Genomic DNA, 16,201 nt, shown 5'->3' on the forward strand with positions numbered 1-16,201 from the left:
GTTAATATTATACTAGTGTACATGACACATAATGTTTTTAATTATTCATCTACAATTTTTTATTCTAGTTAAAAAGCCACTATCTATGCAATACAAAAAGTTAGAGGGATCGCGGTTAGTGTAAACTTTTTAATAACATTTTATAAACTTTCAATTTTATCCTTAAGGAAAAACTTTTAATTTTTGATCTAATTATTTAATCACGTTTTGCCAATATAACTACACTAAGTATTGTAATTACCATATTACTATAACCTTATAAACCAAGATTCTTTAATAAATTTATAATAAATGTATTTTTGTGAAAATATAAAATATATAAAATTAATTCCTTTTAATTATTTATGTATATAATTACTTATCTACGTCAACTAACAATTAAATTTAAACAGTTATAACTCTTTTGTCAAGTAAGCGTTTATAGTTTAAGATTGGAGTACACGTGGCTTCATTTCCGCGTATCCCCAAGGATTATTGCATATGACCAATTTTTTCTACTATTTTGTTGAGTAGACTAGGAACAACAGATACTCGCGTTTATGGACTTTTAACCTACCAAAATTGCGGCATGTGGAGCTACTCCCTAGCTGATGCCAATTTTTAATTGGGTGCAAACAAGTGCTCATAAGTTGTCGAGGGGCTTGCATTTTATTTCTCATAGAAATACAATTGGCAATCCACTGCTTCTACCTGGTATTCAATAGTTCATTGAATAGCTACATCTTGCCCCGCCCCATAATGATGTATTGAATGGTACAAGAAGAAAGAGCGTAATCTCACTTATACTAAAAAAAAAGGCTTACTGGCTAACATCCCACGTAACTATCAAATTGAGGAATTTTTTGGTGAATAAAATTCTCCATTAGTCTATTGGATAATTTTAGAAACTTCCTCCAAAGTTTCTTATAATATCATTTAGCTCCTTTAAGGTTTTTAAAATATCACTTATCTCTCTTAAATTATATTTTTTATAGCATTTAAACCCCTTTAGAGGAAACATAAGAAAGCTAAAACTTTTGTTCCAATACTACCCTTATATTATCCTACTTATGAAATTTATAACAACAATAAAAATAAAATAAGATTAAATTTTTATAAGGTGTAAATTTTTTGACGTAAACTATTTATTTAGTTATATTGGAACAAAAACAAAATTTACACCTTGAAAAATTTACACATATGAAGAGATTACTTTGGTTTTCAACACAACTTAAACTACACAATGAATTAAAACATATTTTCCCAAAAAAATCTTGATTTCCTTAATTGTAATTGTGCATGTTGTTTTTTAATGTATTAATTACTCTCTAAAATCCTCCTAAGTGGTTGATCTTGATTAAATTTAATTTATTCATGTCCTTTGCTATTCGACCATAACTTCAATGTAAAAAAATATGGATTATTATTAGCTAGCAATTTATTTTTTAATTTACATTTTTTACTTTTAAAATTTTATTTTATTTTGTCTTTTTGTTTAAATAGTTATTAAGGGCAAGGGTAATGTTATCAGTTTGTGGCATTTGATAGGAATATTTAGTTTTGTCAAATTGATAATGGAGATGAGCGAGATTTTAAAAATTTGAGAGAAGCTGAGTGATATTATGGCAAACCTCACGGAGGTTTCTGAAATTATCCCTGAGTCTACTTGTCAACTATTTTGTGCTGTGACTGCCAAATGTGTTTCAAATCATTCGGGCCAGGCTGTAGCCAGTAGCAATTAACTCAGCATTGCCATTTCACTTTGTTGCAAATTATCTTTAAATAGTAGAGTTTTGGTTATTTAACTTTTAAGGACATGCATTTACCGGTTAAACATTTAAACTATCAAAATTAAAAATTTTACATCATTCCGTTCGTTTCAATCGTCAATACTGTCAAATCTGACGACTTGCATCAGTCACGAGAGTGAGGGACAACTTAGAAAGCGTGGAATATATTTACCAACTCAACTAAACTGTGGTGTGAGTCTGTGTATTTATCCGCTGAGCCATCATAAGCTACTGAAGCCCACCTACCACTACTGTAGAGTGTAGCCACCTTTTAAAATCACCTATGAGATCTGGGATTCCTTTGCTGAGGATTTTTGCCTGCTACATTTAGTCATAACGATCGTTTTTTACTTCTTGTTTGGGATATCTTCAACTCTGTGAAATCATTTAGCAGCCCACTTTTTCCAGGTTAGACTTCTTGCAGTTCTTCCATTATACCTCTGATCATGTTGATGTTCATCTCTTACCATACTTTCCAGTCTTTGCTTCGTTTTTTTTTCCCCTTTTTTGTCTTTCTTTTCTGGCTCCTTCAAATGGGCTTGCATGTTCTTGTTCACTTATTGATTGGTATGTGATTCTGCTGATTATAAATTTCCGCTATTTGGGTTTTCCTCGTTTTGCTTTGTGAGTACTTGTAGCTATCCGTCTTTGATTATTTTGCAAGCTTGTGTTTTCTTCTTGTTGTTTCATGCAAGTTCTGATTTTGATGCCTGATGCAATTGTAAGTTGTTGCGACAGTAAGCTTTTGGCGATTGATGTTTCGAAGGAATTTTGGGATGGTTAACAGAATTGATTTCTGTGCCTTTTATCTTATTGTATTCTAATTTGCTAGTTTTTTTTTTTTTTTGGAAAAAACCCACTTTGAGGTTTGGATTTTTTATTGTGTTGGATGATTTCGGCATCTTACAGCAGATTGCATTTAATGGTCAACGATTATTTCTTTGGTTGCAGACAAGATGGTGAGAATTTTTATGACTTTGATTGCTCCTACGCCAACGTTTTTATGCTGTGTGGTTATTGCCGCCTGATTTAATCCAGCTTGTGGGTAATTAACACATCAACATTTAACTGGATGTTGGTAAATGTGCAGGAAAGAATGTTGGTAAATGGTTCTGATAATGGAGAAGGAGAATCATACGATTCACACAAAGCCAAGGTAAAATGTGCAGCTTAGTGGATAGCCTGATTAATCATTTTACTGAACCATGCAAATGACCTAGTTATCAGAACCATGGTTTCAACATCTTAGGGGTGTTGGTTTCTACTTTTCCTAAACTGACTGTCCTGGTACTTCATTTCCTGATCAAGGTTGATCCTGCAAAACCTGCATCTCTTACTTGGAAACGGAGACTAAACACAAAGGAGGTTGTCCTTTCAACATTTGGTTTGACTCTAAAAGAGATTATCACTCTGGTAATTTTTTTTAAAACATTTGTGATACTTCAATGTCCACACTTTTCACATTAGCCGGTCTATGGACCGAATAAGTTTGAACCTTAGAAAGGGAGCAAATTCTGAAGTTGCGAAATAGTGTATACAAGTGTCTTTGTTTTTGCATCTAATCATATCTGTAGATAAATCATATACTTTCTAGAGATTCTAGTCTCATTCTTATGCATAGAAGACAAGAATCCAGTTGTATTTAAAAGTTTAAGTGAATTATATTAGTATCGGCCTACAAGTTACAACTGAAGCCAAATGTAAGAATGTTAAACAACTTGTTGCTGAATAAAATAATTAATCATAGTCTGATGTCCTGTATTCTCGACTTGATGATACTCACAATACACTAGATACTCACCAGACAAAATAAGTTCAATGGTATGTTAATTAGTCATGCTGATAAAATCTGAGCTTTAGTCCTTATTTCTCAAGTCCTGGCATCTCCTTTTGGTTCACTTGTAGGCTCCAACAGGTATTCGGCTGTGGCGACATCTTAGAGGAGAAAAATCTGCGGAACAGGTAAAGTGCTCTAACATATAATTTGGAACCCAACATGATGGATTAAATTTATCATTGAATATCATAGCCATCAATTAAATCTTGCAGGTAGCATTTCTCAATCCATTTATGAAACGTGATCTGTCATCATGCCATGGTGTTCCTTTAGGTGGTATTGGGTAAGTCTTCACCACTAACAATAACAAGTTATTTGCACCTCTCTTACTTATCATTGGAGCCACAATAGGAAATCTAGTTTAGATTGTACTTTACCATCTTCCTTCTCCTTGGAGATTGCCTGGAAATTCGAAAGATACTTCTCTTTATCCCAATTTGTTGACTGTGTCCTTCTTGTTTGCAACATGTTTTACAGTTGGTTAGATTTGTGAAAGAAATTGTTTGTACTTACTTGGTCAGAAGTTATCATGTGTGGACTTGCTAATTTGTTACCCTAAATCCTTTCCTTTCCTATACCTTTTTCGGGGCTTTTCTTTGTCATTTGGCAGGGTTTTTTGGGAGGGGGGGCAGGGAGGGGTGGGGCGGATGAGGAGCACGAGGGAGGGGAATTGGTAGTCTTTGCTATTTTTCTGGTACAAGATACTATTGTACAAGTTATGCTAATCTCATGCGGCTTCGGACTATTTAAGTGTGACTATATGAGGTTCCATGTCATGCCTAGCAGATGATGACTGACCTTATCAATTGTCCCGAATTATGAAACATAAGTGAAATAATATGTATGACAGGAAAAGCTTTCAGTGCAGGAAGCATTGGAAGAAGTTACAAGGGTGAATTTCGACGTTGGCAACTATTTCCCAGGATATGTGAAGATGGACCAGTTTTAGCAAACCAGTTTTCTGTAAGTAACAGCTCTATTTAGATGTGTTGAATATACTGTTTTGAATGATTTGCATTATCTATTCACCATCGTTACTTTTTTCTTCTTCACTTGTGCTTTATGGACCTCTTAGACTCACTTTATCTGTTTTCTTTTCTGCTGTTCCTGAGGGTCTTGCTGCTGTTTAAGAGTCTTATGGGTTGAAATCTTCTCATGCCTGAAAGTTCACAGTGCTAAAACATGAACCACGGAAAGTCCAATGCAGCTATGGTCATTATCATTAGTGATTATTTTGTTTTTTGCTACAGGTTTACTTGAAAGATTTTCATCCTTGTGGTTGCACAGTTAATTGGTTCATATGTAAGAGAAGAAAGTGACCCAAGAAGAGAAAAAAAAAATTGAAATAAGTGAAGTGCTAAAAAAATAAATAAAATAAAATAAAAGGCTTATTGGAGGAAGTTGAGAAGATTATAGAAACTGAGAAAAATTAAAAATCTGTATTGAGAATACGAACTATTCACCTGAGAGTATTGCACCCAAAGAAAGATCAGAAATGTGTCAGTGCGCATGGCTGTATACACCTAATACAAACTGTTCCTTGAACTAGAAACACACGGACATTTTAGCAAAAATGGTGCAATAGATCTCAATTATGAGCAAAAGGGGTGTCTTAGCACCGAGCCTTGGAAGTGCTAATTTTATTTATTTATTTATTTTTGCTTAGTGTTCCTTATCCTGAGAATTTGCGGTTAAAGCTATGTATCATCTTCTTATTGCAGGTATTTGTTTCACGCCCAAATGGTGAAAAGCATTCTACTGTACTATGCTCAGGATATCCAGACTCACAAAAGTAAGCATATTATAAGTTGTTTTGCTGATTCTTATCGAGTCTAATTTCTCCCCGGAGAAGTTCATGTGATAGGACTTCTGTTTTGAACTTTTAACTAATTTTGTCAACCTTAAGCACTAGCATGGGCAATGCGTTATGAACATTGATATATATAATTACAAAAGTGCAAAAGATTAAATCAGATATGTAAAACTTGTTTGAATCGGAAATTTTATGTGAAAGATGAAAAGCGAATCTTACTTAGACATCATGGATGAACAGTGCTAGCCCAGCATCAGGGGTAGGATCTTGGGATTGGAATCTAAACGGAAGCAGCTCTACATACCATGCATTGTTCCCAAGGGCCTGGACAGTATATGATGGTAATCTTTTGAATAGCTGTTAAACTTCAAAAGTTGATGACTTTCATAAATAGTTATCTGTTCTTTGAGTTTCACTACTTGCATGCAGGTGAACCAGACCCCAATCTTAAAATAGTATGTCGTCAAATTTCCCCTGTTATCCCTCATAATTACAAAGAAAGCAGCTTCCCTGCAGCAGTATTTACTTTTACGGTACACATGAGCTTTCCAAGCCATCAATTTCCTTTATTGAAAAGACAATTTATAGCTCTGGTACAAGGAATTAGAATTTTCATCCTTTTGGTTTCCCCTGCAGTTGTCTAATTCAGGAAAGATGGCTGCTGATGTTACTTTACTTTTTTCATGGGCGGTATGTTAACTGGCAATTTCTTTTTTTAACCTTTTACATGTTAACTTTTGTGGTCTGCTTTGTCATGCAAAGGAGTAATGTTCCCATTGTAATTTTGATTTCTGGATTCTTTTGACTTAATTAAGACTCTTAGCTGAATTTTCTTCTTCATGTGGTCCAGAATTCTGTTGGTGGGGATTCTGGGTTATCTGGTCGTCATTTCAACTCAATATTTAGGTATTTTTTGCTGGTTCTCCTTGTAACATAGTTGGGGTGTGGTTTCATCTCCTGGGAAGAAGTGTTATTATTTTCTTATTCTGAAGCTTTGCAATTACATCTTCTGAGATATGTTTATCTGTTTTCCATGCTTAATGGGCAAAGATTCACGACTCTTTTTAACTTTTGCTAAGATTTGACTTGGAATGCAATTGTTTTAACAGGATGGAGGATGGTGTTCGTGGAGTACTCTTGCACCACATGTGAGTTTCTCATATGTCCACAATTGGGTTTTAGGGTTCACTTTTAAAAACTTCTTTTCCTTTGTCTATTCGGACACAGGACTGCCAATGGGCTACCTTCGGTAACATTTGCCGTCGCAGCTGAAGAAACAGATGAAGTACGTGTCTCCGAGTGCCCTTGCTTTGTTGTATCTGGAAATTCTCAAGGCATTACAGCAAAAGATATGTGGCATGAAGTAAAAGAGGTTTGTTTATGCATTATGTCAATTACATACATTTCTGCCTATATTTTTGCTGTTGTACAATGAGAATTGGTTTCAAAGGATAGTGTTCTATTAATATGTCTATATTAAATTTTTCATTGGATTATATCATTCTGAATTGTTTGGATATGAGAATAGTTAATGAATATGCTAGCACTATTTTTGAATTTTCTAAATATTCTTGTTGGATCTTTGAACTGGATCTGGTTCCATGTGACCAGCTTGCTGGTACAATAAAAAGTGCAACTTCATAAGATTGAGAGATCATTGAGACTGCCTTGTTTTGGGAATTTTCTTATTAACTAAACCTGTCATGATTGGCATATTGGTTTTGGGTGCTAGTCAGTTCTTACTGATAGGTTATATCTTAAACTTCCGAAGAAAAATTTTAACTGTTTGTATAATAGATAGGTGGTATGTTGTCTTTGTGCCCATTCTTTAGTTCTGTTGCATGTGTGTATCTGCATTATGTTTTTTTGGCATGTTTATTGATGCTTTAAGATTTCTAAATTTGCGGGAATGTGATGAAAATGTAGTTTCTTGGCCTTGCTTTCTTCTTCCTATCTATCATCATTTTTAACAGGCTTTAAACTGCTTCTTTTCTAATAGCATGGATCATTTGATCACCTTCATTTTGAAGAAATGTCAATGCCTTCTGAACCGGGTTCACTTGTCGGGGCAGCCATTGCAGCTTCTGTAACTATTCCAGCAGATACGGTACGCACTGTTACATTTTCGCTGGCATGGGCCTGCCCTGAAGTCAACTTCTCAGGTGGCAGAACTTACCACAGGTCAGTAGTGAATGACTTGTCTTTATTGTCAATCTCTGAATTCCTAGCTTCTTTTCGCTGTGAGTAATTCAGATTAATTTACAGGCGCTATACAAAATTTTATGGAACTTTTGGAAATGCGGCATCTGCAATTGCACATGATGCTATTCTTGGTAATTTTCCAGATGGAGCTGAAAGGCCTTTTCCACATTTTAATTTTTAAAACATCCAAAGCAAAAAAGATACATGCACTTGTCATTCTCAATTAATCTGTGACAATATTTTCTTGCTAAGCTTGTTGGTCTTTCCTTGTGTTATGGATTATAGCGCATGAAAGTTGGGAGTCACAGATAGAAGCATGGCAAAAACCCATTCTTGAAGATAAGAGGCTTCCTGAATGGTAAGCTTGGAATTTTTGCTGTCTGTTTGTTAATCATAAAGTTCTCATGTAAAAAAGTCAAGATGGTTCACTGCAGGTATCCTATCACTCTCTTCAATGAACTCTACTACCTTAATGCTGGAGGATCAATTTGGACAGGTACAGTGAAGACAAATCTTTGGTGTCTTGTGAAAATTTAATTTGGGTAATTACAGTTCAGTCTATTTCTTGTTATACAGATGGATTACCAGCTGTGCATAGTTTATCTGCAATAGGGCAAAGAAAGTTTTCGCTCGACAGATCTAATCCAGCTCTCAAAAACACCATCAATCATTCTAATCATAATGACACTGCTACAGGCATCCTAGAGAGAATGACTTCAATACTTGAGGAGATTCATTCTCCTATTTCGCTGAATTCCGCCTTTGGAACGAATCTGCTCCAAAAAGGGGAGGAAAATGTAGGCCAGTTCCTCTATCTTGAAGGGATTGAGTATTACATGTGTAATACCTATGATGTTCACTTTTATGCATCGTTTGCCTTAGTTATGCTATTCCCAAAACTTGAACTTAGCATCCAAAGAGACTTTGCTGCTGCAGTTATGATGCATGATCCCAGTAAGATAAGAACTTTGCAAGACGGACAATTGGCTCCAAGAAAAGTTCTTGGTGCTGTTCCTCATGATATTGGAATGAGCAATCCATGGTTTGAAGTGAACTTCTACAATCTTCACAACACGAATAGGTGGAAAGATTTGAATCCGAAATTTGTTCTGCAAATTTACAGGGATGTGGTTGCAACAGGTGATAAAAAATTTGCCGAAGCTGTTTGGCCATCCGTTTATGTTGCAATGGCTTACATGGATCAATTTGACAAGGATGGGGATGGGATGATTGAGAACGACGGGTTTCCTGACCAGACTTATGATACATGGTCTATGTCTGGTGTGAGTGCATACTGTGGTGGGCTGTGGGTGGCTGCCTTGCAAGCTGCTTCAGCACTGGCTGGTGAAGTTGGTGACAAGGGTTCTGAGGACTACTTTTGGTTCAAGTTTCAGAAGGCAAAGAAGGTATACGAGAAATTATGGAATGGTTCTTACTTTAACTATGATGATAGCGGTGGCAGTGCAAGTTCTTCGATTCAAGCCGATCAGCTGGCTGGACAGTGGTATGTTTCAGATATAAGTTCTCTTTAATAATTCAATTTGTGCGTTATACATTTTTTTAAATATCTGATCGAAGGGAGTCATATACATGAACATAAGATTTTACAGCCACTTCTGGTTTTTTTTTTTTGGTGAGGACCTTTCCTTGGTATTTCTGGTCTGGTAAGCGCTTTGCTTTGCTTTAGTTCATCTATTGTATTTGGTTGTCAAAAAATGAAGAAGAGTTATAGAACAGGTATACAACTATAACCTAGTATAAAAGATTCTCTTTTGGTCCTTTTAGGCATTAATCTACATGTCTGTCTGTCTGTGTATATATGGAGACATCCGAGGGGCATGAGCACGTAGTGTAAACTGTGACTTTTCACTTTGTTAGTTGATGAAGAAGAAGCTGCCTCATTTTGTGAACATTTAACTCCATCTGACAACCTTATTGGTAGGTATGCTCGAGCCTGTGGTCTATTGCCCATAGTTGATGAAGAGAAAGCTAAACTTGCCCTAGAGAAGGTTTACAATTTCAATGTCTTGAGGGTAAAAGATGGAAGGATGGGGGCTCTTAATGGAATGTTGCCTAGTGGACAACCAGACATGTCTTGCATGCAATCAAGGGAAATATGGAGTGGAGTTACATATGCTGTTGCTGCATCCATGATGCATGAAGACCTGATGGATATGGCATTTAAGACGGCAGGTGGAGTCCATGAAGCTGCTTGGGCAGAAGAAGGTTTTGGGTATGTTATTACCTTCTTGTCTTCGCCCTTGCTCAACCAAGTTGCCAAAATTTATATACTTTGGACTGCATTTGTTTGTTTCCTTTTGTGGCATACCTAGCTCTAAATTTTCATTCTTTTCACTAGTGCAGCCAATCTCTGGCTTAAGCAAACATATACTTCTTACTTAAAAATCTTCTTTAGTAGCAGCGCCATATGTTCTTTTATCGATGCTTAAACATGTAATTGGCTTTTCCCTTTCTGATAGTATTATAGTTAGACTTAACTTTATATACTTGATCATCATGATGCTCTTAGTTCATATTCTCGATATCCATAATGCTTTTAATCAATTTGGGTTTGCCCCTGTTCTATCAAAAAATTTAGACTTCTAAATCTGTAATTGGCATTTCCCTTTCTGATAGTATTATACTTTAGACTTAATTCATATATTCAATAATCATTCTGCGTATATCTTAATTCAAATTCTTGATATCCATAACGCATATAGGTAATTTTGGCTGCTCCTGTTCAATCTGGGCAAGTGTGTTTGAGATGTGCTTTGAAGATGAATTATCTTTTGATAGTGCATAACAATTTTGTAGCTCTTCCAGTGTCACATAGTTTATGGGAATAACATGTATATTACAGATGCTGCGAACTTTACATACCAGTGCAGCAACCTTTGCAACTTCAGCCTTATGCCTCAATTTTTTTTGCATGCCTTTAGTCCTGAATAAGCTGTGGTTGGGTAAGTTAAGAACAAAAACTACAGAAGAAGAGAGTGGTAAAGTAGGGATACGGAACATCTGTTTTACCTGTTTCTGGTACTTCTGATCCATATCTTCAAACGAAACTTCAAGACTTTCAAGAATTTTTCTGCGACTGCACTCGTCAATATTTCTCATATATCATTTACAATACTTCACCCGTTCAAACATTCTGAAAAGGAGTCCAGGGAAGACAAATGTGGGGATGAATTGGATAAATAGCAGATTCCCCACTGCACCTTGGATCAAACATTTATCTAACGTGTTATAAGCCAAGGTTCTCTAGTGTTCGGAGTTGACTTTGAAGTTCACATGTGCATCTAATTACCGTGTCAATTGGAGTCTGTAAACGACAATTAGCCCAGAACTGAACAGGGTAAATTTTGTTTAGGAATGTTCAATCAGAAGCATTTCTGGTGGCGCAAACTTCCTATCTATTTAATGTCTAATTGTGCTCTCTGCATATTTCTTCTCTCTAGCTTTAATGCATAAATGCAGGGGCGCAACTTCTGTTGGCTTATATGTTTGTGCTCCTTGGCAGCTACTCTTTTCAGACTCCTGAAGCTTGGAACTTGGAGGGCAAGTTCAGATGTCTGGGTTACATGCGGCCCTTGGGAATATGGGCAATGCAATGGGCACTGACACAGCAACCGAGACATCCCAAAAAGGAGATGAAGCAAGAGATCAAGGAAGCTGATTTGTTTAAGGAGCATGCTGGTTTTTCGCGAGTTGCACGTGTTCTCAAGCTAGCCGAAGAGCAGGATACTAGAAATCTTTTACAGGTTATTTTTGATTATACGTGTAAAAGAATGTGGACTTGATTTAGAAATAATCTCGAGTTGGCAAAGACATAAGATGTACTTGATGCCTATTGGCCAAAATGTATTATTTCCTATATTGAATCTTGTATAATTTGTCACCAGAACAATTGAGAATTTCTTTTGTGGTCAATGTGTAAGTAGCAAACGTCTGGTGACAACATAGTTAGATAATGTGGAATGATCAATACGTTTATCATCCCCGTGTAAGTGGGATATATCAAATTATATAACACTTGTCATATACTTGATCAATGATCAGTATACAATTTACTGAAACAAATGTACAGAAAGCAGGGGGTTGCAGACGAAGGGTAAGAAACCCATTGCATGTCCTGCTGCAAAGGCGAACTCTGCATCTACCTCTTTTTGAATCTTTCACTGACTTTTGCCTCAAGAACGCTTCAGGGATATGTAGCTAAAAATCACGAGTGTGATGTCCCAACTCCCAAGTCCTTTCTTCCTTCTTTGGTTGTCAAGCATTGTAGGCCTTTTTTTCCCCCCTCTCTGTGAGTTTGAATTCTAAACTTAATGTAGTTTACAAAGAATTTGAGGTGAAAGACAATTTAAACATACTTCTCGGAGCAACGCCGGACCTCCTGTACCTAGCTAACACAACCAACTCAGGTCAGCATTCGCTTTCGGTTGTGACTCTATTTGATGAAATAATGGCGACAATTCGCAATTGGACGGGCAAGGGATGCAAGCTTGTCGTAGAACTGGTAAGTTGGTTCAGCCTCCATTCGTACCAAGTTCTGTATTATCCATTTCTTGGGATATTTTGTTGCTAACAAATATGTCAGATTATCGTATGGGATATTTTGCAGCTTCTACGTCGCCGCATAAGGTTATTCATTCCGTCTATGATTATCCCACTGAATGGTTTTCCTGATTTTTCTCCAATCATGATAGTATGAATCCCAATTTATCTGGATCACCAATAGTTCTCCTCACCCAAGTATCATAAGTGAAATAACAGTCCCAAAACTTGTACAGCTTTGTCCTTTCTTTGAACAGAAAATAATAGGCAATATTAATCTTCTGCTGGTGTTATCACAAGGGTACTTTCTTTTTGAGGGCGGTTTTTCATTGTATGGAAAACCGCTTCTCTTTTCAATTTCCGTCGCATTTCATATTTTGTATTAGGTAACTTGTCCCTGTAGGAAAGATCAAAACTGCCCTTTTTCTGTATGAAAATCTCCTGTTGTCTGTTGTCTTTCAATTGCCAATTTAAGGCGCAGAAGGCAAAGTTTGTGTACAAAATTGTAGGAAGAAGAGATCAAGCGAAATAAAAATGGCTCACGAATGTCAGTGCGTATCTCCTCAACCAACTGATTGGGTGAAGGGAGAAGTGGTAGGATCAGGATCATTTGGCACCGTCCATCTGGCTATAGAGAAAGCTACTGGGGCACTTTTTGTTGTAAAATCTGCTGAATCAGAAATCGGAATTCAATCACTGGAAAATGAGGCTGATATTCTTGAGAATTTGGATTCTCAATACATTATTAAGTTCTTAGGAAAGGATTTCTCCAGTGGAGCAAATCGCTACAGGAAACTCAATCTTTTCATTGAATACATGGCCGGGGGTAGTTTAGCTGAGGTTGTAGAGAAATTCGGAGGGGCAGTTGACGAAAAATTGATTCGATTGTACACCAAAAAAATTCTCCAGGGTCTGAAGTATCTCCACGATAATGGGATAGTGCATTGTGATCTTAAGTGCAAGAATGTGCTTCTAGGCCTCTCAGGAAACGTAAAGTTGGCAGATTTTGGTTTCGCCAAGAGATTAAATGACCGGAAAAAGGATAAGAAATCAATGCAATTCCACAAGCCTAACATTGGTGGAACTCCCTTTTGGATGGCTCCTGAAGTTTTAAGGAATGAAGGGTTGGATTTTGCTGCTGATATTTGGTCTTTAGGGTGCACAGTCATTGAAATGGCTAATGGCTGCAGGCCTCCCTGGGGGGATAATTTTTCTAATCCAATGTCAGCAATCCTGAAGATTGCCTGCGGTAACGGGGTTCCTGAGTTTCCATCAAATCTTTCCCACGAGGGAAAAGATTTCTTGAGCAAATGCTTGCAAAGAAATCCTAAAAAGAGGTGGACGGCTGAGGAACTGCTTCAACATCCATTCCTCTTAGGAGAGTCGAGTCAAAGAAAGGAGGAAACTTGCTCACCAGCAAGTGTATTGGACCTGAGATTTGTGCATTATGATTCAGATGGCTCATCTGTTGATGAGGAGTTCAGCAGCAGAGTTAATCCATTTTCCATGAGGTGCCAGCCTATGAAAAGCTTGGTATCAGAATATCACTTTGTCTCATCAGACGAATGGGTCACTGTAAGAAGCTAGTTGAGAATGAATTGGGAGGGGGAAGGCACTTGTTTTTCTTTCCCTCTTATTCGTCTTTCTTTAGCAGACAGACAGATGGAAGCTTTTCCAGTAAAACGGAAAAGAAGAGAGTTGTAGGGACAGATTGATTTTGTAAATGTAAAGTTTAATTAATCAACAATGAGAAATGTTCTGGATTATCTTCTTCTTTTCTTTTTTTTTTCTTCTTTCCTTATAGATATTGGGAAGGAGGTGAAGTTTGAATCCAAGTACATAAACGCGATTCCCTTAGGAAAAAAAAAGCAAAAAAAAAAAGAAAATAAAGGGATTTGGATGTTATAAGGGGCTTTATAACTAAGGTCACGGAGTTGGCCTCGTGTTACAATAAAGAGCAAATTATCCAGATAGTCACTAAATTTTTACGATCATCAAGTTTTGGTCACTCAACTATTAAAAGTTTGGTTTTGATCATTGAAATATCTAAAGTTAAGATTCGAGATCATTCCGTTAGATTTAGTCATTAAGTATGCCAGTTCGTTGCCTCCCAGAAAGAAAAAAGAATTGTACTGGGGTATGAACATTCCTGTACTCATGAATCGAACCCTTTACTCCTGCCATCATCCAACTCACCACCAACAGAAATTCTAGTAATAGCCCAATTCCTATCCTGTTCATCAAGCACCTCAGATCAAACAAATGTCTCTATCGGTATCTCATTTCCCACCTCTCTCTAGATGTGTACAAATCTGATTGATTATTTGATTATAGAGGAATGTGGATAAAATTTTGCTGCAAAAGGCCAGTTCTTGGAAGCTCAAGAAAGGGGAAGAAAGAGAAAGAGGTAGTTGAAAGAAGAAGATGAAAGTGATAGTCGTTGTATTGGTATTTATATGCTCTCACTCTCGGTCGTCTACTGTGTAATAGCAGGGTTGAGGTGTTATTGTACCCAATTGGGTGTTTGGAGTTAACTTACGAACAAAGAAGGTACGGAAGTAATTAAATATGGGATCTGGGAATTCTGATTTTGAGTGCTCGAGGGAGATATATCCCGTTCTGTTTTTCTTACACTTTCTGTCGTTGGAGCTGGGCTCATGGGACAGTAAGGCACCCCACTACCAATCTGCATTTTTCTTACCATTCCAAGAATAAGACCGAGCGGAAATAAGGGATATAGAGGTAGTTTATCGCCAACACTGGTTACTGATGTAGGCAATTGGCTTGCTGGTTGTGCGGAAAGTGGAGTAGCTGCTGACACCGCAAATCCACTAGAAGAAGCTGAAGCAGAATGAAATTGTTGGGCGTGGCAATGATGGTTGCACTAGAGGGACTAGTTTGTCTCGGTATTCTTGATCTGGCAATTTTATAAGAAAGAAGAAGAGGAAAATTTTGATACCATTGGATTTGAGGAGTAGGGATAATTGGAAGAGCAGATTGAGAGAGCAGTAAATTTGGCATTTTTATGCTTTGGCAATCGCGCAAGCACTCAGATCTGACATACTTAACGACTAAATCTAACATAATGGTCTCGAGTTTTAACTTTAGACATTTCAGTGATCAAAACCAGACTTTTAATAGTTCAGTGACCAAAACTCCACGATCGCAAAAGTTTAATGGCCATCTGGATAATTTGCTCTACAATAAATGAAAAACTCATAAAATAGAACAAATTTCTCTTTAACTTAATTGATGAAACGGTCCAATGCATGGTTAGAAGAACACACATATACTACAATATTTAGCACTGAATATATTAATATTGCATAAAAATGTAAACCACAAATTCATGGGTCTATTTAGGAAATTGAAAATTAGATGAATGAGTCACAAAAGTGCTCCCCAGCCAAACACTCACTAATCCCCAAAGAAAGCAAAAACAGAGGCTCCGTTTGGATTAGCTGTTTTTGGGGTTTTTCAAAAACACCACTGTAGCATTTCGAATCTGAAAAACAAATCCGTTTGGATTAGTTGTTTTTGGGGTTGTTTTTCAAAAACTATATGAAAAACTTTTACTGTAGATTTTTTTGGATTATTTTTAGAGGTACTTTTGAAACATATTTTTGAGTATTTTTAGAATATTATAATTTTTATATTTTTATATAAATATACATTCATGCATTTATAATACATTTATATTTACAAATGTATAAATGTATATTATTATAAATTATAAATTATAAATGAATATTATATAAATGTATAAATTATAAATTATAATTTTTATATAAATATACATTTATGCATTTATAATACATTTAAAAATAAATATATTTATATATTCATATATAAATATATAAATGTATTATATTCTATATAATACATAATATAAATATATTTATAAATGTATAAGTGTATATTATTATAAATGTATAAATTAATATATTATAAATATATATTAATATTATGTAGAAATGTATTTATATAATTAATATAAATGTATATATGCATTAATATTAT

The 16,201-nt window shown here is 36.0% G+C and overlaps 2 protein-coding genes across 4 annotated transcripts; both read left to right on the forward strand.

The window, feature by feature from the left end:
- Positions 1 to 1,967: 1,967 nt before the first annotated feature.
- LOC113731941 (uncharacterized) lies at positions 1,968 to 11,554 on the forward strand. 3 transcript variants are annotated; one of them, XM_027257478.2, is made up of 20 exons: positions 1,968 to 2,177; positions 2,860 to 2,925; positions 3,078 to 3,182; positions 3,675 to 3,731; positions 3,819 to 3,889; positions 4,470 to 4,569; positions 5,328 to 5,398; positions 5,660 to 5,760; positions 5,849 to 5,952; positions 6,056 to 6,109; positions 6,270 to 6,325; positions 6,529 to 6,567; positions 6,647 to 6,791; positions 7,419 to 7,600; positions 7,685 to 7,752; positions 7,907 to 7,979; positions 8,056 to 8,117; positions 8,198 to 9,125; positions 9,564 to 9,854; positions 11,145 to 11,554. In XM_027257478.2, exons 2-20 carry the CDS (start codon positions 2,866 to 2,868, stop codon positions 11,422 to 11,424), a joined length of 2,847 nt encoding a protein of 948 aa, XP_027113279.1. In that variant the 5' UTR covers positions 1,968 to 2,177; positions 2,860 to 2,865; the 3' UTR covers positions 11,425 to 11,554. The 3 variants fall into 3 exon arrangements, with proteins under 3 accessions (XP_027113279.1, XP_071931310.1, XP_071931312.1); XM_072075209.1 differs by lacking the exon at positions 1,968 to 2,177 and adding an exon at positions 2,706 to 2,728; XM_072075211.1 differs by lacking the exons at positions 1,968 to 2,177; positions 2,860 to 2,925; positions 3,078 to 3,182; ... (4 more) ...; positions 5,660 to 5,760; positions 6,270 to 6,325 and having other exon boundaries at positions 5,843 to 5,952.
- Positions 11,555 to 11,689: 135 nt separating this feature from the next.
- On the forward strand, positions 11,690 to 13,951 carry LOC140035210 (mitogen-activated protein kinase kinase kinase 17-like). The gene has a single exon (XM_072075213.1). The coding sequence runs from the start codon at positions 12,716 to 12,718 to the stop codon at positions 13,766 to 13,768; it is 1,053 nt and encodes a 350-aa protein (XP_071931314.1). The 5' UTR covers positions 11,690 to 12,715; the 3' UTR covers positions 13,769 to 13,951.
- Positions 13,952 to 16,201: the final 2,250 nt, after the last annotated feature.

The sequence above is a fragment of the Coffea arabica genome, chromosome 2c, assembly GCF_036785885.1.
Source record: "Coffea arabica cultivar ET-39 chromosome 2c, Coffea Arabica ET-39 HiFi, whole genome shotgun sequence".
Classification (NCBI taxonomy): Eukaryota; Viridiplantae; Streptophyta; class Magnoliopsida; order Gentianales; family Rubiaceae; genus Coffea; species Coffea arabica.